The sequence below is a fragment of the Perca flavescens genome, chromosome 6 (genome assembly GCF_004354835.1).
Source record: "Perca flavescens isolate YP-PL-M2 chromosome 6, PFLA_1.0, whole genome shotgun sequence".
Lineage (NCBI taxonomy): Eukaryota > Metazoa > Chordata > Actinopteri > Perciformes > Percidae > Perca > Perca flavescens.
Genome location: NC_041336.1, coordinates 33,929,536 through 33,954,122, shown reverse-complemented (window position 1 = coordinate 33,954,122; position 24,587 = coordinate 33,929,536). Strand labels below are relative to the sequence as shown.

The following is a 24,587-nucleotide window of genomic DNA, read 5'->3' as shown; positions in this document are numbered from 1 at the left end:
ACCATGATGCTCCCACCTCCAAACTTCACTGTTGGTATGGTGTTTTTAGGGTGAAACATGGTGTATGCTATGACAGCCAAAGAGTTTGATTTTGGTCTCATCTGACCAGTTTATATTCTCCCAGGATGTCATTCGCTTGTCCAGATGTTGTGCAGCAAACTTTAAGCAAGCTTCCACATGCCTTTTTCTTGAGAAGTGGTGTCTTGCAGTGTGTGCGTGCATAGAGGCCATGGTGGTTGAATGCATTACTAATTGTTTTCTTTGAAACAACTGTACCTGCTTCTTCCGCGTCTTTCTGAAGATCTCCGCGAGTGGTCCTTGGTTCTTCGGCAACTCTTCTAAGTATTCTATGGACTCCTCTGTCAGAAATCTTGCGAGGAGCACCTGGTCGTGGCCGGTTAATGGGGAAATGATGTTCTTTCCACTTCCGGATAACGGCCCCAACAGTGCTCACTGGAACTTTCAGAAGTTTAGATATTTGTCTGTAACCATTGCCATCCGTATTTTTTTCTACAATAAGCTTGCGAAGGTCTTGGGACAGCTCTTTGCTTTTACCCATCATTAAATGCTTCTTGAGTGGTACCTTGGTAATAAGAAACCTTTTTATAGGCCATCAATTAGGACTAATCCAGCTAATATTAATTTGCACTAATTGGGGACAAGATTGCTTCCTAAATACTGACAGATTTCATCTGGTTTATTGGCTTCCCATGCCTTTTTACACCCCTTTTTCTTCATGTGTTCAATATTCAATTCGCATTATCCCATTATCATTCCACTTTATTACACATAACTTTTGTCATGGACATACAGTACATGTTTTGATATCTTTGTATGTGTGGATTACGTGGGTTGTTACTGATATCTGGTGAAAATTTCCTTCCAATAGCCCCATCAGAAATATATTTAATGGGAAAAATGTTGACGCTGTAGATGCACTTGGTCTGGATTCTTGGCGTCACTTTTTGACCCTCTGGGTCAGGACTCTTGACGTGACTATTTGAGGCACTCGGGATTCACATCTAGCCCTTTAGCATCATATTTAGATGCGCTTGGCAGGGACTCATGGCGTTATTTTTTGACGCTATGGGTCGGGACGTACGTTTAACTGATATGCGGCACAAGAACGGGACAGTTAGGTTCAGGAAAAGATTTTGGGTGGTTACAAAATGTACATATCAGTGACACGTGGGACAAGAACGGGACATGAAACCCAGTCTCCTGCATGAAAGTCCTGTGTTGTTTGACCCATCCACCACCCCTCCAACCAACCTTTTCCAACCAACCTTTTTACGCGGATTTTCGGTCTTTCATACTACTCTCTACCGTTGTCTCTCTTAATAGTACGTCGTCTTACAGCACTGTGGTCGAGCTGCTGCTCTGCCCGGAGCGTTCCATACAGACGCTAAATTGTGATTTTTGCATCGGTATCTGACGCTGACAGACACTGGCCAAGCATCAGTATTTTACAAGTTAGGAGTGAGAACGGGTTGATCTCGACATGTCTTCAACTCACCAAAGGAGTAAGTGTGTTTAGTCAATCAGCACAATTCATTCACCTCCTGTTCAGTTCAAAAGGTAATTCTCAACACGCTTAAGTGGTGCAGTAATTATTAGAGGCCATCACAACATGAAACACTGAGTCTTTACCCACATCTCTGAACTGTTGTTTCACTCTCAACACCAAAACAATCAATAGCACTCTCACTGTTATAGGCCAGTTGTAAATATATGTGGGTAATTATGTGGTGATACCAAATATTTTGGACCATCCAGTTCATTAAACATGTTCTGTCTCATCCCATTAACTTCTGTGTAGTGACAGCCTTTAAAAGAGGCCCTGCTGTTGTACCAGTGTTAACTATTAGACCTGCAGTCCTTGGTAACACTGAGGGCTGGTGGGCTGTCACATAATGTGCTGTTGAGGCTGTGTGCATAGTAACAATATAACAAATGTCAGACCTTCCATTAAGCTCATAGGCGAAGATTTCGGGGAATGCAGGGGATATGTCCCTCGAATATTTAGAAGAAGTGGATTTGGGATTTCATGTCTGTCATGTAGATTTAAACTTTGGAGCTTCTGGCTTCAACAAGGTCTCATTTTCTAACAGAGTTGTTGTTGTAATGTACATGATTCCTAAAAAACAGCAAAGAGAAGGAGAATAATTATTTCCTTTACGTATATAAAGACGTTGCATAACAATTCACCAGAATGCAGGAAATGAAGTGTTTGACGCTCAACATTTTATCGGGGAGGACCCCTAACCCTCCGGTTTTAATGTGTTTTAATTTTTAATCAACACATTAATCAACATTTCCGTAAATGTGCCAGTGTTAGCCAGACATTTAATTTTCAACTGTTTGGCCAACTCCTTTGGCCAGATGTTTTGAGGCCAAAGAAACAGGAAACAGCAAGACATTAGTATGGGTTATAATTTAAAGACATTAGACAACAACATGCCATGAAGACAGATGACACACAAATGTATACTAGTTTATACTTTTTTTCAAGCAGTCATCTGGGCTTGGAGGCTACAGATGTACAACTCCAGAAACATAGAGTTAGAAAAATATGAGTGGTTATTTGGCAGGAGGTGTCCAATCAAAGACACAATTGAGTTGCATTATAAGAAGTGTAGGTTTTTGGAGCTTGACTAATACTAGAGACTAAAAGTCAGGATATCTGGGCCTCTGCTGCTTTGATTTAGCCATTTCTCTATAGTAGGGCTGGGCGATATGGCTGAAAACTGTATCACGATTTAAGTGTTTCATATCGATCGATATCGATAATTATTGATATTTTTTTATGACCCATTTAAAATAAGGAACAGGAGAAAAATATAATAAATTTAAACATTTTAATTTTAAACTTAAACCTTCCTCTGATTATAATCCCCTCAGTTATAAAAGCAGAAATGTCAACACAACCATGGAAAACACTCAAATAATTAAAATGTAAACATAAGTCTAAAATCACAATGAACACTTAACAATTATCTCTTAACATTAAGGTAAAATTAAAGAATAAGTAAGAAATGCTTAATAAAGTTAAATGAAATTGTTAAATATAAACCTGAAACCTAAGAAGAACTATTTTCTGTAAATTTAGTGCTAGGTTGGTAACCTGGCTTCTTGACAGTGCTCAGCATGTCTGCCTCCATTATTTCTTTGTATCGTTTAGTAAGGCGCTGATGTAGAGTACCTCTCCATGGTGGTCTGCTGCTTGTGCGGTGTTGCAGCTGCAGATGTTGTTGGACGTTGCTGGCGAATACGGCTGTGCTCCAAAGTGTGAGCGCGGCTAAGGTGGTAAAACAAGTTTGTGGTATTACCAGTGTTGGTGGGGACGGTGGTCTTGCATGATTTGCTGACGACATTGGTCTGACTACGGTCAGACTTATAAAATCCCCAAAACTGCCATACTGACTTTTCCTGTTTTATCAACAATTTACACCGCCGGTTCTGTTATTGTAGAATCCAACACGAGACAGCGATATAGCGCAACCAAACATGATACTGTTACATGATTGGCTGTTAGAGTGTCACTTCCTACGTTGCTAGGTTACCAGAGAGTGATTGCCTTTTTTCATGCAACCAAACTTGCTTCGCAACCTCTGGTTTCTTCCGACGAAGAAAAACAAGTTATCGAAAGTTTTATCAAACGCATTTTCTATTGATATTGATTACGTGTCTATCGCGAGACATATCGTAATCGTTTTATCGCCCAGCCCTACTCTATAGAATGCAATAAATGGGTGAATACAGGTATATTCAGACAGACACTATGATAAATAATGTGTTTTTTGAACATTAAAGCACGTAAACATGTTCTAGTAGAAACCCAAATTACAAGTATGACCCTGAAAATGAGTATGATAATTCAATCAAACTGAGCCAGCTAAAAAAGAAGTTTGGTGGAGTTTTTTGGAATACATACAATAGATGACAATAGACTTTTGTGTTTATTTTACCAATAAATAAATGGATAAATAAGCGTGTGCCTTTTTGAAGTGTGTGATATAACACACCACCTGACCACATTGTTGTAAATTGTTGGAATGAAAGTGACCCATTAACAATCAATCTGCTCTTTGTTTCCTCAGACAGCATTGAAGATTACATCCAGACTACATCATCCAACGTTGAATCAGCCAATCAGGAGCTTGCAAAAGCTAACCAATACCAGGTACAGTGGACCGCCCCGTACTGCAGCGTGCTCCACGCTTCGCATTCCCTTTGATCTGTTTTCATTTTGTGTACTTGACTGAGGTTTTGCTTTGTAATGCAGTCACAAGAAGCTTAGCTTGATCAGCCATGCAAAACGGGGACTTTGCTAACTAGATTACACAGCTTTATCACATCCCCCCACTAGCATAATAACAGAGATGATGTAATTTCAAGTCATACTTTACTAGCTTTTGCCGTCAGTTAAATTAATTGTTTGGAGAGACAAAAAACATGAAATACTAGCCTGGAGTCTTATAAAAACACAAAACCACATATGTAATTCCAATTCCATGAGCTAGTCTTACTTCTACTGAGATAATGGTTATACATTTGCAATTGTATCCTACAAGTGTATTGATTTAGAGAGGAAAATGCAATAATGGGAAACAACTGCAGCCAGAAATTTATTTTTTTTCTATGTGGTTTTTGGGGTATAGCTAGAATTTCCACTTCACAGCACATATTAGAGAGACATCTTATGAGATGCCCAAGGGTCTGCTTTTGCTCTTATATATATAAAATATGTGTCCTTTGCCATTCTGTCAGGGACTATCTCAGTAGGCCAGAGCTCCGTGTGGCTCTGTGCTGTGTAGGCCCCTGGCTATGGTAAATAATGTATTGACTTAAGTGTCACCGGGTTAATAACGGATCTACCTTTTTTACATGGGTTACTTAGCTTCAGAGCTCTATCTGAACTCTACTTGCAACACCTTTTAACAGCCATAGAAAATGTATCAGTAATATTTGTGTATTAAATAAAGTGGCAGTAAAAGGTAGACAGTCAGGTGGACAGTTCTGGAGAAACTGTAATCTGATACCAAAATTAAATTTTTATTTAAATCATATCTATGGCCAGGGAGCATGAAAACTTTTTCTGGGCACTTTTTCTCCCCCCATGCTGCTGTTCTACTAGTGAGCGAACAAATGAGCGGATGGCAACAGCTTTCACATTAATTGTCATTTCATTATCTCAACGAGAGCTGAGCCGTGACCAAGCTCACACTGAGCAATTTAGCTCTCCACCAATCCATATAGCTGCTGTCTTTGCAGAGGCAGAGCAGATGAATGGAAGAAAAACAACAAAGGAGAAGACAGACAGATAGACAGCATGATGTACCTGGAGAGAGGCAAGTCCGGATTCTACACAGTCCAATGTGTCCAGTGTCCAGATTCTACACAGTCCAAGCGTCATCATCAACCGGATCATTCTTTTCTGTGCAGAACACTGTAAAAGTTACATACTTTACACCGCTTCCCAGCATTGCACGCTATCGGGCTAGCCTCCAGCAGTTTTCAGTTTCTCTTTACTGACCACTGACAAGCAAAGAAAACAGGCTACACCCTCCTACAACCGCGAAGGCTGCACCTGATTGGACGAACGCTTCATGTGGTGCTGTCTGCTCCCGGATTTCAAAACGGATCATAATGGCGAGAAATAGGTTATGCAGTTGCATAGTGCAACTAGTTGCAAACTGTCTTCATTTCAGATCTACAACGGTCAGTTTAAAAGATTTCATGAGTTTTTGAGAGGCGTTGAGCCAGGCCGGCCGATCCTCATTTGCATAAAGTTGCCTGGATTCAACCTGCTTCTCCAAAGTCCCTTCAACGCTACCAGAATGCATTGAACCGCTGCTCCCATAGAAATGAATGGGAAGCGTGGAAATGACGCTTGGCAGTGGATACGTACTATTCCTTACTTACTTTCTTAAAAAACAAAAATAAAAAAAAAAATTAACTTTTAGAACTTCCACTTTAAAGGAACACGCCGACTTATTGGGAATTTAGCTTATTCACCGTAACCCCCAGAGTTAGACAAGTCGATACATACCCTTCTCATCTCCGTGCGTGCTGTAACGCTGTCTGACGGCTCCAGCATTAGCTTAGCCTAGCACAGATCCTGCAGGTAACTGGTTCCAACTAGCCTACTGCTCCCAATTGTGACAAAAGTTACAAAATAACGCCAACATGTTCCTATTTACATGTTGTGATTTCTATAGTCACAGCGTGTACAAAAAACACGTAACATGAGACACAGCCATGTTCTAACAGTAAACAAACTATATTCTCAGACAGGCTTGCTGCGAGCATATCACTCCGCCCAAGTACTATATTCTTCCGCCTGAGAATATAGTTCCAGGTTTGTTTACAGTTAGAAGATGGCTGTGTCTCATGTTACGTTCTTTTTTGTACACGCTGTGACTCTATAAATCACAACATGTAAATAGGAATATGTTAGCGTTATTTTGTCACTTATTCGGAGCAGTAGGATTACTGGAACCATTCACCTGCATGTTCTTTGCTGGCCTGATGCCTCTGGAGCCGTCAGACAGCCTTACGGCACGTACTGAGATGAGAAGGGTATGTATTGACTTGTCTAACTCTGGGGGTTACGGTGAATAAGCTAAATTCCCAATAAGTCGGCATGTTCCTTTAACTTAAATTCCATGTGCTTTCTGACTGACTGACTAACTTATGAAACTGCTTTCACCTGTTACTTATCAACTGCTTGCATCTTTGACTGGTGCCAAACAAACAATTAGATGTAAGTGCTCGACAGATGTCAGACTTAAGGCCCTATCTTGCACCCAGCGCAATTGCCTTTGTACACCGACGCATGTATCATTCCTATTTTGCATCCGATGCACAGCAACTTTTCCTTGCACAGACGCACGTTGGTAAATTAGGGAATGAACTTCCGCTCCCGGGGGCGGTTCAGCAAAAAGAGGAGCAGGCGCAAACGTTCCCTGGTGCTATTTTGCAGTTTCAGAAAACAGTTCCGCCACAGACCAGGAAAAACCTGGTCTAAAGTCAGTGGCACTAGTCTAAAGTCAGTGGTGCGTTATTCATATGCTATTTTAGGGGCGCATGCTTGGCCATAACCCTTTGCTTCTGTCAGCTACACGGACGCAGCAGTTCCCAAATGTATGGTTTTTTGCAAACCATACATAATTACAAGGAAAAATATTAGTGAAAATGCGCTTCAGGTGTTTGGATAGGTCAAGAGGCACTTTACAGTACAGTCCTCAAAAAGTCGCAGCATTCTTTGTGGCTGGTTGTGTTTTACACAACATTTCCATGAATCATGGATGTGTTGATGACATAAATGAGGAAATATTAGAGGACTTAAGAAGACGTGATGTTGAACTACTGCGGGATTGGACACTTGAGGGTCCGGGAGTGGCAATGCGCAATGCGCTCCTGGTGGAGCGGGTGGACGGAGATGGAGTGGGGGGAGAAGGAAGGGGCACAGCAGGAGCAGGTGGTGCGTTTGGAGGCCCACGATGGGCCCGAGAGGAGCAGCAACATCACCACCCGGTCAAGACATGAATTTATTACTTTGCCGCATCCCGGACAGCTCCCGCTGGCGTGCGCCAGGCAAATCCACCATAATAATAGCAATCCGCCATGGAACAAGCAAGCATGCTGTTAAAGGGAATGTGAGATGACGCTCTGATTGGTTTATTGCACGTTATGCCCAAACCACACCTAGCTACTTCAGACCAACCCATTTTAGATTTACGTTGGGCGCAAGATTCATTTATCCCGCCGGTATAATAGCAACAGCACCAGAGATCCGCCCACAAAGCTACTTGCGTTTCGCGTTTGATAGTTGCGTTTCAGATCATTAAAATAGGGCCCTTAATGTTTAAGACTTCAAACCATATCAGGAGTTCTTGGTGTAGTTTTGGACTCTAAGTAATGACAACAAAACTGTCAGCTCATCCACATGATACAAGCCTTCCGTGATCTTGCACCAACCCCCACCTCTCCTCCACACAGTTGCTGGTAGCCAAGGAGGACAAAAAGTCGCCGGACGACACAATCTTCTGAACATAGTCATACTGAGAAATACAGAGAGAGTAGAACCTCTACATCCCATTGACACCTCTTTCCTCTGCAAATCTCACAATTTGAAACTTCCTCTGAAAACGGGCAAATCTCAACAAGCCGCCTAGTTGACGTCAACTCGGCAGCTCCTCCTCATTTGGCTCTAGTCTGTGTTTGTCACGCCCCAACATTTGCATAGGCTACACAACTGACCTGAGATCAGTTAGTCTTCTGAATCTAGGTCGGGCAGATCTCAGAAATTGTATACATTGTTCATCTGCTATTTTACCATTTAATTCACTTCTGAGACTTTTTTATGCGAGAAATCAACTATGTAGAGGTCAAATATGGGCCGTTTTACGAAAATTGTCTGTCTAATTGCAATTTTTGTCCAACTGTGTGTCGGAGTTCAGCGGTCGGTGCTGCCTGTGTAGCTCCCTCGCCACCTGGCCTGCCTTCCTTCACAGAACTCGGCCTGCTGTGAGCTCAATTGAGCTCTGTCACGGCTGGCAGCCCAGGGCACTCCATACCCGCGCAAAGTCACCATTTTGTGGGGTAATGGACTACCAAACGCCGCCGCCTGGACAGAGCTCCAGGGCCTGCAGCTCCCCTCTTCCTGCTAGCTAAATGCCCGGTGTGTGTGAGTGAGAGCGCGGCCAGTGAGCTTGTTACGCCAGCAATCTGTTACCACAGTTTCCAGTTAATCTTATAATGTGTGTATTCATAATGTGTTGAGTTATTTAAACAAACGATTGGGGAAATAAACGCTTGTTGTCCGCGAATCTCATTGATAGAGCCCGCGGTGAGCTGGAGTCCATCAATGAGAGCTAGCTAGCCTCCTCCTAACGAGACCTCTGAAATTCACAAAAATGCATTAAAAAAGTGTTAGCTAAGCTTTATAAGACATTATGGGTAGATTTTATATAAGTGGCGTGACGAAATTCAAACTATTCAAAATATACTATAGTTATGCCGAAAGTGTAGCTAGCTAGCTGCAATCGTTTCCTATTGTATTGAATGGGACATATAGCTAGCTAGCTGCTCGTCCTAACAAGACGCTTCGCGTTCATAAAAATGCCTTAAAATCAAATCGGACACAACAGTTAGCTTTATAAGACATTGAGGTAGATTTTATATAAGTGGCGTGACGAAATTCAAACTGTAAATGTACTACAGTTATGCCAAAAGCGTAGCTAGCTAGCTGCAATCGTTTCCCATTGTATTGAATGGGACATATAGCTAGCTAGCTGCTCGTCCTAACAAGACGCCTCGCGTTCATAAAAATGCTTTAAAATCAAATCGGACACAACGGTTAGCTTTATAAGACATTGAGGTAGATGTTAAATAAGTAGCTTGACGAAATTCAAACCATAAATATATTATAGTTATGCCGGCAGCCGGCCGCGGAGCCCCGGTAGTGCAGTATCCACAAAGGGTGACTTTGCCCTGGGTATGGAGCCCAGCAGGCTGCCGCTTTCTCGTCAGACTGTGTGGAGCTCCTAAAGTCCGACACATCTTACCAAATTTGCAATTAGCCATTAATTTTCATAAAACTGCCCATATTTGAGCTTTATATAGTTGATTTCTCGCATAAAAAAGTCTCAGAAGTGAATTTGGTAATGAAACATTGCAGTGTCTGGAATATGAGATTCTGTCGTGTCGCTAATGTGTGTGTATTGGGGATTCGCTCAACCAATCAGTGTGCGTCTCTAATGTGTGTGTGTATGGCGATTCGCTCAACCAATCAGCGCGCAGCTCATCTAAATATTCATGAGCATACCATATTTGGAAGAAAAGCTCTTGTTACAAATAGGGCCAAAACACAGCCCAACCAATGTTACATACCCCATTAGGAGACCATAAGGAACAGTGTGAAATACCCTACATAATCATTCTATCACCCCTTTAAATTTCAAAACCCAGATCAACAGAATCGCAAAATCATCCTACTACAAACTTTAGTTTCTCAAAAATATAGCTAGACTTAAAGGACTCAACAAGTTCCTATGTCTTGCTTCTCAATAACGCAACAAAACAACAAAAGTGCCGCTGTAGCACGGGGAGAGCAGGAATCAGCTGGAAAACACTCACAAAAACTCTGACACAGAGAGAGGATACTAGAGTACGGGGAAGCCAGTCTACAGACCAATCAATTACAGATATCAGGAGACGTGGCTCACGTATGTGATAACGACAGGACGTCATTGTGTCATGTGTAGTTCTTAAGTGCTCTTGCTCTGTTAAAAATATTTGAAAAACAAATGTTTAAAAGATAGGTTTTATATTTTGATCAGACTGATCAGATATGTAGACTCTCTCTGATGCTGTCATGTCAAGACAAATTGATGCAGACCTCAGTGCCCTATTGATTTTAAGTCAGCGCCAATCTGGATATAAAGTAGACTAGATGTGTGAAAACAGGGTGCAATTTGCCAGGGGGATGCATTCCACCTTTCTGGTCTACATATCCCTGCCACTGCTGAATTATTTGTATCCCCGGTGGGGACAAAATGTATTCCCTCCTCAAAGTGACCAATGCCACTTCACCAATAGACCATATATTATATACCTAAAATAGTAGTATTTTAAGCTACGTAGAGCGCTGTAACTAGAACACAATATATCCGAGCAGCGGTTTCTGGTTGTATTTAGACATACAGAGCTCCGGGACATACAGAGCTTTTTTTACAAATCGCACCCTGTGTGAGAAACCCAGATCTGGTTCAGGCTTACTCAGGTGTTGGTTGTTTGAGGATTGGATCCGCCCTTAGACCTCTATATTAAAGAAAGAGATGGGGAAACGTTGCAGCAAGTAGCCTTGAATGCTCTTGATGCTGGTCTACATGCATCACTGCACATCTCCACCAATGGTCAATTAAGTGCGGATGTCATTTTCTTCTCGTGTCCCGCCTTGTCTACTCAGTTTACACTGAAAATAAATTGAATCTATAATCCATTATCCGGGGGCAGATTACTCTCCCCCCGCTGTAAGTTTCTCAGTTGGCATTGATGTTTTATCACCTCATCTGTGTTCAGTGGACCACAAACTTTGTGATTGTTGATTGCTGCACACGATGGTTTATAATTACCAAATAAAACACAGATGTTCTAGCAATTCAGTGAATAAAAGCTGTAGCCATTTCACACGTAGATAAGCGATTACAAAACAAAATAACTGAAGTCAGTTTGATTTGGCGGGGGTTCCATGCTGATGTCATTTTTTGTCATCCGTCTTCGGAGCAGAAATTGATCTCCTAGTGAGCAACTACATCCTTCTGAGTCTGGAAAAAAATCAATGTAACACAGTTTTCCTCCGGCTTAATTGAGGATAATATAGAGTGCTGGCTATTGTGACCGTGAAAGGAACAAAGGAAGAAGGAGGGGGTCAGGAAAAGAAGACAAAAAAATGAAGATGGCTTGTAACTGAATGGGTAGACAGATGATGGACCCATCCACACGCCTTTGTCAAATAAGATAATGAAAAAGAATAACATAATCACAGTGTTAAACCTCTGACTGATCACTGCACTCGGGCAGAGGGGATGGGCTAACGCTGACAAATTGTAAGGAAACTGGCTTACTGTTCAATCAGTTTTCCCACAGTCCCTCTAGATTCTTTATGCTACTTTGAAGGATATGGAGTGGAAATAACAACATTGGAAGTTACCCAAGTTGATGTCAGTGACACTCGTCTGGCTCTACCCCCCATCAGCCACAGCTGGACTGAGCATGTTGAAGAGGAAAGAGAAAAATGGACTGGAGAAATCTTATATTTAGCAACTTTTAATCAATAATCTTTGACTATATTAATAACGTTTAATTTACCACATTGGTCCAGTGCCGCTGGATGTCCCTCTTTTCGGCTGCATCGCCCTCATCTTCCTCTTTCTTTGTGTTGGCATTCTATACTCTGGTGGATTTATGAGGACTATGGTTAACTGCTCCTCAGATCTCTGCAGGGTAAATCCAGACAGCAACTTTTGACCGTAGACACGTTCCAACTTAGCGCCACCCAAGATGTATTGTGATTGGTTAAAAGAAATGCCAATAATGCACGATTTTCTCCCATCCTGGAATGTTGTGTGGACTAGCTAGACCTTCCTCTGCAGCGCTGTGGAGGAAACTCGAGTGAAGATAATGACCTCTTCTGAAGAGTCCATCGTGTTTTTTTAATCCTCCGTGTCTTCCCTGGCTACTAGCAACTGCATTGAGGAGGGGTGGGGATGGTGGGCGGTCACGGAAGGCTTGTATCATGTGGATGCGCCGACAGTGTTGTTGTCATTGAATTCCTCATGGGAGAGTACATTGTCCTGATTATTCTTATATACTTTTACTTGTAACAGAGTATTTTTACAGTTTGGTATTAGTACTTTCACTTAAGTAAAGTCTGGATACTTCTTCCACCACTGCATGTATGCTTCTGAATTGAAATGCATTATGTGGATAAGACCTGACCCCACCCCAACATTTCTACCTCAAACCCTGATTCTGGGCGCAAATGTCTACTGGGTTTAACTGCAGCAGAGTACAAAGCCAGGTTTGAACCACAGTGTGCGGCCTTCACCCTGTATGACTCAAACACGAGCACACACACACACACACACACACACACACACACACACACACACACACACACACACACACAACACTATAAAGCAATGTTTCCCCTATTGAATCCAGTGTGATTGTACAGACCACACTTTGCACTTTGAGATTAGCTCACCTCTCTTGTTGAAGGTTAACCCTCAATAGCAGCAATGAAGATGCCTTTGTTGATAAAAAAAAAATAGCTTCAGTCTGTCTGTCATTGTAGTATCAAAGAGCTTGAATGAATGAATCGCATCAAATACATGGCTTTATTGTCTCTTTAAACTGTGAGGTAATTGCTCAGCGGCGAGGCAGTTGTATGACTCTATACGTATTGATTTTGTAAAAGCTTGTTTTCTTCAGAGTAGTTGATTGATGCTGACATTCTAAAAGGAAATTACCAATAACCAATATTTGACTATTAATGTGCCTCAAATGTTTTAATTTGACCATTAGTGCACCGAAATTTTACATTTACATCAGACAAGCAGGACTGAAGATTTGAACTTTAAGTGGGTATGGTTGAAACTACCCTTATGAAAGAAAAATATATTTACCAATATATTACTTGAAATATATTTTAATATATTGCAATATATACATATATATTCATGTTCAGTATATAGCAATATATTGAAAGCAGCAATCATTTGTATATTTTGCAATAGATTGCAATATATTACATGAACAAAATAATATATACACCCTTTTTAAAAAGGGGGACCAGAGGGTGTATATATTATTTTGTTCATGTAATATATTGCAATCTATTGCAAAATATACAAATGATTGCTGCTTTCAATATATTGCTATATACTGAACATGAATATATATGTTTATATATTCCAAAATATATGCTAATTTATATTTATAAATATCCACCATAATGTATTCCCATTTATATGGGAAAACGTATTGGTAATATATGTAAAGATATAGTTTCACATCTGTTTAATATATGGTAGAATACATTTTAAATATATGTAAAATTATATGGAAACATATGTACAGATATGTGTTTAATATATGGTAGAATATATTTTAAATATATGTAAACTTATATGGAAACAGACATGAAATATATGTACAAATATGTTTAATATATGGTAGAATATATTTTTTATATATGGTAGAATACATTTTAAATATATGTAAAATTATATGGGAACATATATGTACAGATATGTGTTTAATATATGGTAGAATGTATTTTAAATATATGGCATACATAATTTTTGCCCAGTGTCTTAACCGACACACCTAAAAGAAGGGTACTAAACAACAGTCAGCAACATTAAAGAATGGTGTGTTTATTGCTAAGGCCATATGGTCAAAATTAAATGATTCAATAATAATGTAATAACTATAACAATGAGTTATTTCACTAGTAAATTGCTGTTGAATGAGAAAAACAACCAGCAGATGTGAAAAGGGCCTTTAACAACCATTTTGAATGCACCACGAGGCTGTAGGTTACCAGTGTCATTTAACGCACCATCTGTGTTTTTCCAACAACGGCAGCTGCAGATTGTATTCATGGTGTTGAATCCTCTACAGTGAAATACAGACAAACTTTACACTGTTTACACTGCATAGGCGGGAACACACAGGAAGCAGAACTAGACATGACAAGACAGAAAACAGACTATCACAATAAAATAGGAAACAGAACATAATACAAAACAAGACCAAAAATCACTCAATGACAAGGAGACAAAACCCACAGTACAGAAACAATCCATAGGGACATACATTAAACAGAAGTACACAAATAGGGAAACAGAACCTAATACAAAGAACAAGAAGACAGGATTACATGTAACAGGGAACAGAAATACCAAGCAAAACACCGAAACCATGACAAAATGTTCCAATTAACGATCTAGGCAGCACATTCTCATCTCCCTCCTTCATTTTACAGTCAAATGGTGGCTAGAACGGCTCTGGGTCAAAGTACAATATGGAATGGATTAATCTGCGTTATTTTCTTTCTTTTAATTAATTGATCGAAATGAACGCGTTATTTTGACAGCCCTAATATAAAGAGAAACTATTATGTAAAAATATAGTGCCCTTTTTGGTCTTGATTGCAATATATTTTTTATACGTAGGCTATCAGTATATAAACATATATGGTATATGCATATATGGCAATATATTGGAAAATATAAATATTAAATCACATACTGTATATGGGAATATATTGCCCAATATATCACATAATATTTTCCAATGTACTGCAATATATTTTGGTTTCATAAGGGTAGGGCTGCACAGTATTGGAAAAAACTGACATTGCGATATATGTTTTTCCTGCGATATATATTGAGATATGAAAAAAGACTTTTCATATAGCATGAAAGTTATTTTTACCAGATGACATAAATAGCTCCCTTTGGAAGTATTAAATCATTCTTGACTACTGGGGTGATTTTGTAGAGTGCATTTACATAAAAAATGAAAAAGGAACTTAGCTTAAGTCAATGATATTAAATAATGCATGCATGTAGCTCCCTCTACATTTCAGTTTGTGGTCGACTAGCAGGGCCTGCTTTGTTGTGTTTTGTTGTTTTTTTATAAATTGATCAACATTGATTGTGATTGGTGGTTCGCTGTGCATGCAGAGCCTTGCAACAAACTCCTTGTACCCAAGAGCACTTAAATCAGTGTAAATTACGTTATATCAGACACAGGCTGCTGTTGTAGATTAGTGTCATGTTTCTTCACAGCTAGCTTTTTCTTGCACGACAAACAATTTTTGAACGAGCACGTTCCACCAAAACAAGTTCCCTCCGGAGGCTATTTTACAGAGGCACCGTCATTGCGTCCGCTGCTTAGCGCCGCCCAAGACAATTGTGATTGGTTTAAAGAAATGCCAATAAACCAGCGCACGTTTTTCTCCCATCCCGGAATGTTGTGTGGACTAACCAGACCCTCCTCGGCAGTGCTGTGGAGGAAGGTCTGGCAGTGCGAGACTAAGTTGAAACCTAAGGTCATTAACAATATCGTTACATTTATTGAGATCCAATCTTTTTGTTGGGCTGTTGTTCACATAATGTTTGTATTCTGGTGCCAGTTTGTAGCCTAGTTCCAGATGTGTGAAGATCTTAAGATGATGACTGACAGATGAGCATCATGCTAGAACGTAGTTACTGGACATAACTGGCATACTGTGTTCAGCCCAATGCACAAGGCTCACCAAACTCACATCAAACTGTCCAACTAGGCTGTGCTGATCACATATGAATCCAGATAATGTTACCGTATTGCATATTTCTTGTCTCTAATGTTTTCAGAAAGACATTATAGACAGGCAAGGCAGCTTTATTTATTTATATATATATATATATATATATATATATATATATATATATATATATATATATATATTACATGGCTTGGTTGAATTCTAATGTAGAATGCAGTCTGTTATTTCTTGATAACAGACCGCTGCTAAGGATAACACACCGTTGCCATGGACGCAGTTCTGTTCACTCTGGAGGACAGCTATCAATCAATCCGCTGAAAGAAGTCCGGATAATTTAGCCTATCAGCTGTGGTAAAAAGTGGGGAAAAGTGGAGCAACTTCTGTCCTCCAATTCAAGCAATGACAGCAGATCTGATGAGCGTCTATCGCTAGTATCTTTCTATACCGTCTATGATCGATAGCTACGCAGTACCAGCCGTAGGGACAACAACGCTAATTTATTAGCTTACATTGCAACTTGTTTAACGTTAACTTACAGGTGTGTCAACATGCAGCGGCTCTGCAAAAAGGAAACGAGATGAATGAGGACATAAACGTCCACATAAATATTCCCAAAGAAGCCATTCACCGTGTCTCACTTCACCATCAACAGAAATGTTCAGTTTAATGTAAATTAGAGCAGCCGATAGCCCGCTAGCTCACTACAACACTTCAGCTAATGTTGTGTCAATTCCTGCAGTGATTAAAACAGCAGCTGGGTCATTTGTCCACCACGGCAGCACCCCATAAAATATACGGCTACTACCACAGCCCGTAAGGTGGTGTTGAGCAGCTAATAGACGAAGGATTGCATTACAGAGTTTTTACGTTGCTATGGACGCAGGATTCCAACCGTAGAGACGGAACGGACTATTTTCTCTAGTGGAAGCAATACAATCGTATTTAAATCAATAAACTCCCATTTAAATTAATATTCTGATCACCCTGTCGGGGTTGTAACAACCGCCTTGCTCTACATTATCCCTTACATATATATATATATATATATATATCAACAAGCCAATTCAAAGTGCTTTATATAAAACATTAAACAGCAGTTAGAGAGAATATAAAAGCAGCTAAACTAGAAGTATTAGAATGGTAGTGTACTGTTTAGCTGTAATTTGAGAAAGTTTGTGACCAGGTCACCATCATTTTTTTCCTGCTTCAAAACAGACCAAACATTGCCCCGATTTGAATGTGTCCCTCAGAACTACGATGATTCGTTGCTCTAAATGGTTGCAGATCAATACATTTGCCTATACCGTTGATAACGCCCCTTGGAAATAAAAAATGAACTAAGAGGTTCCAGACATTCAGTGCCAGGCTAATCTATTTCCACCGGTTGAAGAAATAATTGACCAATCGGAGCTTTGTAAAGCGGATTAAACAAAAAAAAAAGTGTGGATGAGATTGCTGCAGCCGTACAGGTTGTTTTAAGTCAGCTTACAGAAATAACTCTAAATTGGCAACATTTTTTGATTATTAAGAAAAACTAACTGCTCCTATCAACAGCTTCCTACTGCAACTGCAGCTTCTGTGTCAACTGAAAATGATGTTATGTGATTGGTATGTCACTTGCTACTGATTGGTAAGGGCAATACAAGGAATCTTATAGCATTAACATAATGCCAGGCTGAGTGAATTAGGTGAAGCAAAAAGCAAATTCACTTTGGTATCTGGCTGACATTTCTGAACAGTTTACGTGCTTCATCTCATCTGTGCCAAAGTGATCACAATCGTTTCTGCGGGTTCAAGCCCATAGTTTCTTTGAACGTAGCCCTCGGCCCACTGCACATCTTTTGTGCCAGCTGATTCGCCCTAGTGACTGCCAGCCCCTACTAAATATATTTCATACAATTGAGTTGCATATTAAACTGGGCCAAATGGATGAAAGTGAATGGAAATTAATATATTATTTATAGTTAATGTTTTAATGTTAAACATACATGTGGAAGACACAGTGAATCCTTAAGCTGAACTGTATGGCTACCTTACCTATAGTAAGTCGGACCCCCTATTAAAGATCTCTGCACTAAAGAATGAAAGTGCAGCAGTGTGTACAGATCTGTGGTTGCTGACAGTGTGTATAAATCCACAGAGGAGATGAGGCATACTAAGGTGTTTCAAGTTCACATTTCAACAAGGTTCATTTTGATACCGTCTGCTTCCAAACAGGTACAGGTTATGATTGGTCCCTTAAAGCTTTCAATGACTTGCCTCACTTGTGTAGCCGCGATTGTATATGCAAGATGGCCATTGTAGAATCATGGCTAATGTTGCGTTGGTTTGTAAGTCAGCAGGGTTCGACATGCCTGTTCAGTCTGAGTTTGCCAGTTTTCTGTATGTTGCTAAAGTCAGAGAAGAGCGTCTACCATGTCAAAGGTAGACATCATGACTGGCTATATGTTTTTTTTTAATAAAAGGCCAATCAATCTTTAACAAAAGTCCAAATATGCTGATGCTGGTAGGAGTTTTTGTTCCATTGTTGACAATGGTTGTCACGGTGCTTCCCCCAGGGAAGTCTGTGTTTATTTGCTGCTCTCTTTAAATATCATAATCAGGGTGACTGCATGGGACTCTGAGTTTTATGTAAATTGCATATAAGCCGATTACAAGTGAGGCAGTTCCGCTGTAAACATTATTTATTTTATGGACTTCCAATTTTTCCGACCAGAAGCGATAAAGGGAAAATAATATTATGGCCATTATCATTGCATTGCATTATTGTGGTATTAGGAGGATATTTCTCATGTCACACAAGGAAAGTAGTTTTTTTCCCAGAGACACAGCTCGTTTGTCCTCCATGTAAGGGAGGCAGAGATAAGATAGATAGTTGGTTTGTATGGCAGTCCTATCAGCTTTAATGGTTATAATGCAGTTTTTTGCATTCTCCATTGGAGAAATAAATGTTTTTAAAATGGTTTATGGTTGTTATGTCTCAGAGGACCTGAGAAATATTGAAAAATAGAAAGGTGAACAAGCCATTTATGCTCTCTTCTACTTTACTTCCTCTTTTCTTTCCCTCTTCCTTGCTCTTGACCAGCACTGCTGACCTCCATTTGAACATGGGATTTCTTAAAAGTGAAGCTGTTAAAAGCAAGACTTCTTTGTTAAACAAACAATGCACCAGAGAAGACCATGCTATCCTTCTAAACCAGGATGCCTACGCCTACCCTATTTTACCAAACATTCTGGTAATAACACTGCATGAAAAGTGGGATTTTCGTCAGTATGCAGCACTGTAGATTGTCGTGGAACTTCAGGTTTACAGCTGTACACAGCAATTTACAGGCAACACCAAAAAATGCCTTGCTTGGCAGTTGTCCCCCCATGACCCCCCCTCCCTCTAATTCTAGGCGAGGCCTTCACATGTAAATGAAAATGCTGTGAGCTATACAAATGCAAATCAGGGTAGCAGCAGGGGGAGTTTTACCCCAAGTGACATTTTTCTAAAAGGTATTAACTTAATTTTAAGAAAATCTCTTAAAATAGATCAGACTCAGTATAGCCTAATTGTAGACTCTTCAATTTTAGCTTTAGACGTTCTCTGGCCAGGCGCCTATTCATATTCTAATTAGATCCATTGACACCTCCGCAGGGGCTCTCCACATATGTCATGGTTCGTTTCCGACAATTTGTGGCACAGATGAACGTGACGTTCACAGCCTGTAAATTGTCGATAACTGCCGAAAATTAGGGGGATTTCCGGGCGTTTACGGGGACGGAAATCCCACTTTTCATGCAGTGTAACTTATAACTGAACCTCAAGTGTCTGAACAATAACGACAGAGCTAACTCCCAAAGCCTTTTTTTCTTTTTGTTCTGGTATCCTTTTGTAAAATATCAGACTGAATGGGGCTTTAGTAAATTCTGCCATGACCTTAAAAAGGTCAGGCTGTTAAAGACCTTAATATTCAAAACAGTTACAATGGCAGCAATGATCGCTTAGTCCAAATTTAAATTATTCATCTAAAAAGAGAAAAGTTCTTTATTCTTATCATGTGCGCAATAATTAAAGAGAAGCAGTTGTTGGCAATGCAAATCTCAGTCCTTTGGCACCCTGCAGCAATGCTCATTACATTAAATCTAAGACAACAAATAGTGCAAGTAAAAATATAGGGCTAAAATATAAACATTTATACAATATAAATTAAGTAATATACAACAGGAATGTTGTAAATACTGTATATGCAAAATTAGAAGTAATATATGTACACTGAGGTGTAAAAGTAAAGTATATAACGAGTGGTCACAGTACAATGGTAAAGTGGCACTTTACCACCGGGGTAACATTGGGGGCGGAAGCGCCATGTTAAGTCCGGCAAGCAGCCGCTTTACTGTTTCCACCAGAGCACAATTCTCTCGATCATCAAGCAATTCTACTCGTCTGCTGTCACACTAGAGCTAATCTCTAGTATGTGTGTGTGTGTGTGTGTGTGTGTGTGTGTGTGCCGTGTGTGTGTGTGTGTGTGTGTGTGTGTGTGTGTGTGTACATGCGTGCTGCCCGCTCGTCTCTCGCTCTCTGTTTAGACACAAATGTGTGGAACAGGTGCGTCATTTAAAAAATAAACCAATCACAAAAAGCAGTGACTTCGGCTATTTCTAAATAAATATACTGTAGACCTAGTGGATGGGCACATTTTGATATTTCATCATGTAAAATTCCAGGGAAATGAAACAGCAAGGAGAGGGGCAGGAGGCAGGGGATGCATAATTTATCATTTATCAGAATCAGATCATTTATGATACGTCTTCTCTGTTGTTTGTAATAGGTCATCAGTGTGTTTTCTTGTAAGATTCGTTCGTGTGCGCTGCATCCTGTGTGAACAGCACAATTGCTTAACGCAGTCGCCGAAACCAAGAGGTTAGCGATTCCCAGTGTTTTGCGACAAAACGCTGTGCTTCAGTGACTAATGTAAACCCGGTGTAATGTAAAGTAACAGTATAATGGTAGAGTGACAGGTGATGAGCTCAGGAGCTCGAGAGTTCAAACGCCTTATGGCCTGTGCCTGTGGGATGAAGCTGTCCCTGAGCCTGGTGGTGCGTAACTGCCATACCAGGCGGTGATGCAGCCGGTCAGGATGCTCTCGATGGTGCATCTGTAGAAGTTGTAAAGTATCCTGGAGTCCATGATGAACCTCCTCAGCCTACAAAGGAAGAATAGCTACTGTCATGCAGTCTTGGTGATTTATGAGGACTATGGTTAACTGCTCCTCAGATCTGTACTATGTTCCACCAAAACAAGTTCCTTCCCAAGCCTATTTTGCTGAGGCACCGTTGCTCCGTCCTTCTTTTAGCGCCGCCCAAGACAATTGTGATTGGTTTACAGAAATGGCAATAAACCAGAGCACATTTTTCTCCCATCCTGGAATGTTGTGTGGACTAGCCAGACCTTCCTCCATAGCACTGTGGAGATAGGTCTGGCAATGCAAGACTAGGACGTCACTGCTGTGAACCCCAAAGAACCTGAAGCTGCTGACTCTCTCTACTGTAGTCTCGTTGATGGAGATGGGGGTGTGTCCTTCTCACCATTGCTTCCTGTAGTCAACAATCAGCTCCTCTAGTTTTTTGACGTTGATATGAAGGTTGTTATCCGGGCACCAAGACATCAGGGTTTTGAACTCCTCTCTGTAGACCATCTCGTCACACTTGTTGATCAGGCCGATGTCGTCAGTCAGTCGTCAGTGAACTGGGAAGAGGGCTAAGCACAAAGTCAGGCTAGAGGATGCGCTGGTGCCTATCTGCACAGCCTGGGGTCTGCCCATCAAGAAGCTCAGGATCCAATCACAGAGGGTGGTGTTGAGTCCCAGCTCTTTGAGCTTGGTGACGAGCTTGGAGGGCACAATGGTGTTGAATGTTGAACTATAGTCTCCGAACAGCATTCTCACATATGTGTTCCTCTGGCAGTGTGGAGGGCTAGGGTGATGGCGTAGTCTGTGGATCTATTAGGCCTGCATGGAAACTGCAGTGGTTCCAGTGAGTCAGGGAAGGAGGGGGTGATAAAGGATTTGACTAACCGCTCAAAGCACTTCATGATTGTGGAAGTGAGTGCTCCTGGGTGGTAGTCATCACCGGCCTGCCATGGGTATTCCCCTTTGAAAAAGGAGGGGTTAGAGTTCAAACAGAGGAATAAATACACTGGCTTTATTTGTGTCAGGCACCTTGTTCAAGGTAGTGATAGAGGATTTGAGGGAATCATTCCCCCTCTCCCTGGCAGAGGTCACTGATATAGTTTAAAAGCACCACAGAGGCAAGGTGCCCAAGGTATACGAGTTTCACCCTAAGCGGCTGAAGGTTCGGGAATTTTTGCAATCTGTTATGGCTTACATGTTTCTTATGTATCCCGCTTAAGTTGAGGACAGTCCCCATGGGCCGAAAGATGGGCTCGTAGTTGCATTTACCAAGGGAACTTAAGGACGTGTTCTTTTTTCAAATTTCTAGGTGCCGTAGGTGAATGCAGGATAGATTCAGTTGGTACGCTGCAGAATCTGTCCAGAACAGTGGACTTGCTCTTTAACTTCACATAAATACTGAAGGGCTCATGGGTGTTTTATAGACCTAGAGAAAGCTTATGACCGTGTCTCCAGATTCTTTCTACGATCTTTAGCGGGGGTTGGACTTTGCCAAGGTTGCCCCTTCGTCCCCTTTTCTACCTCTTCTATAGATAATATGGTCTGTTTCAATTTCACTTTGTCACATTTCTGTTTTAGCGTTTAGTTTGGTTTCAGTGAAGATGTCATGTCACAGTTAGCGATCAGATCAGTACCACTGAGAGAAAAACGGCTTAAGTGTATTCTCCACTCTGACAAGAATTCTTCGTCTTTTTTCCCCATCAACATCATGATTTAAGATACTGACTATAGCCCATGTTGATTATATAATAAGGTGTGAGGACGATGCCGTCTTCTCCCTGAGGCCTTGCAGCACCCATAGGCCCTGAAGTGTTGGCACTAAGGATTAAGTCACTGGTGATAAGAGCATCCCTCCTCTATCCTCCTCTGTCTCTCCCTCTGCGAGTCTCTCTCTTCCCGCCTCTCAGCCTGCCCTGCAATCTAGAAAACTCTGGTTTAAAAATACTGCAACACTTCCTTTGTCATAGTAAGTCCTTTTTTGTTCCCCCCTCTACCTTATTTTGTTTCTTGTTCTCCCCAAATAACAGCAGTGCCGGGATGAGCGAGCTGTAGAAAAGGGGGAAATAGAAGGGAACGAGTGTTTGGAAGAGAGAGGGAGGGAGGGAATACAGTATATAGAGAGGGGGAGCGACTCAGCACTGTCAGAGCGAGCAGAGAGAACGAGAGGATGGCAGAGAAAGTTTATAAGGCATAGTTTAGGAGGAAACGCGTGAGAGAAGCTGGGGAATCTGTGGTGGCCAGCTGCAAGAGGGGAGATAGCGGAGAAAGGCTTTTAATTCTCAATCCCCACAGAGCCTTTGAAAATTACCAATCTTCTTATCACAGACGCCGGGCTGCTTATGCAAATTGTTGTGGAGTGGAACGTTTAAACGGAAAATTACTCGACAGCATTTTTTTTCTCCTTCTCTCCCTCTCTCCCGCTCTCTTCCACACAGAAAGGCTGTTTTGAGTCTCAGATAAGAATATGAATTGCTCTCTCCGTGCTTTGAAGCACGTCAGGATTTAAAGACTCCAGCCTCGGCTCTGGTCTAACGCCGCTGCTCTCGCTGCCTTTGTAGCAGAAAACAGGCTGGGGAAAAAAAGGGAGAAAAAGCATTTAAAACAAACATAGATTCTGTGCTCCAACACAGCATCACCGCCTGAGGAGACAAGGAAATGTAAATAACCCCCCAGTTCAGTCTATTTAATTAAATATTTTTGCTCAACACAGTCAACACTTTTTTCTGTTTTTTCCAGACATGGCAAGTAATTGACATGGATGAATAAGACTCATGTGATGTGTGGAGGAAATGTTTAAAAAACGTTTGAAATCTGAATTTGACCACAGGCAATATTAGAAATGAAACTAGTGTCGAAAACCATTCAAGAGCTATAAGCTCTTAAAATGAAAATAACAAATTGAATGCAAGTGACTATTAATGTTGTGCTTTTTTTCATGTATGCTGTTATGGTTGCGATTTTCTGTTATAGTTTTTCCTGTTTTATTGTGTTAAATTATTCCCCGTTTCCTTGTTGTTTACTCTCTCTTGTGTTCTCTGTTGCTTTTTACACTGTTGTCTTTGTCTGTTGTCAGATCATTGTGTGTGTGTGTGTGTGTGTGTGTGTGTGTGTGTGTCAGTCAGTCAGTCAGTCAGTCAGAGTGAGCGAGTGAGTGTGTGTGTGTGTGTGTGTGTGTGTGTGTGTGTGTGTGTGTGTGTGTCTCGGTGTGCCAGTTTATTTTGGTTAGGGTTGTGGTTCCTCAACGGTTTTTGGTACCATTTTTGCCGGCTTTCTTCAGGAGTCCTTTTGTTTTTCCTTTTTATTTTATTAAATCCTCAAACTTACCACTGCCCAGTTGTCTCTGCATGTTTTGGATCCGCCATTTCCCTAACCATAACATATGCTTCATATTGGCTGTTTCTTTAACATGACAGCCAGTGGTGGAATGTAACTAAGTACATTTATTCAAGTACTGTATTAAAGTCCAAATGTTGAGGTACTTGAGTATTTTCTTTTTACGCCACATGTGAGAAATATTGTACTTTTTACTCCACTTCATTCATCTGACAACTTTAGTTACTAGTTAC

At 40.8% G+C, this 24,587-nt stretch overlaps 1 protein-coding gene across 5 annotated transcripts in view; it reads left to right on the top strand.

The window, feature by feature from the left end:
• Positions 1-24,587, top strand: part of tsnare1 (T-SNARE Domain Containing 1) — a 225,413-nt gene that overhangs the window by 145,879 nt on the left and 54,947 nt on the right. For 4 of the 5 annotated variants that reach the window (XM_028581222.1, XM_028581219.1, XM_028581223.1 and 1 more), the window contains exon 10: positions 4,101-4,183. In XM_028581222.1, coding sequence (XP_028437023.1) covers positions 4,101-4,183 — 83 coding nt within the window. Of the gene's footprint in view, positions 1-4,100; positions 4,184-5,274; positions 5,347-24,587 lie in introns of those variants that run through there. The other variant, XM_028581221.1, reaches the window with a different exon arrangement.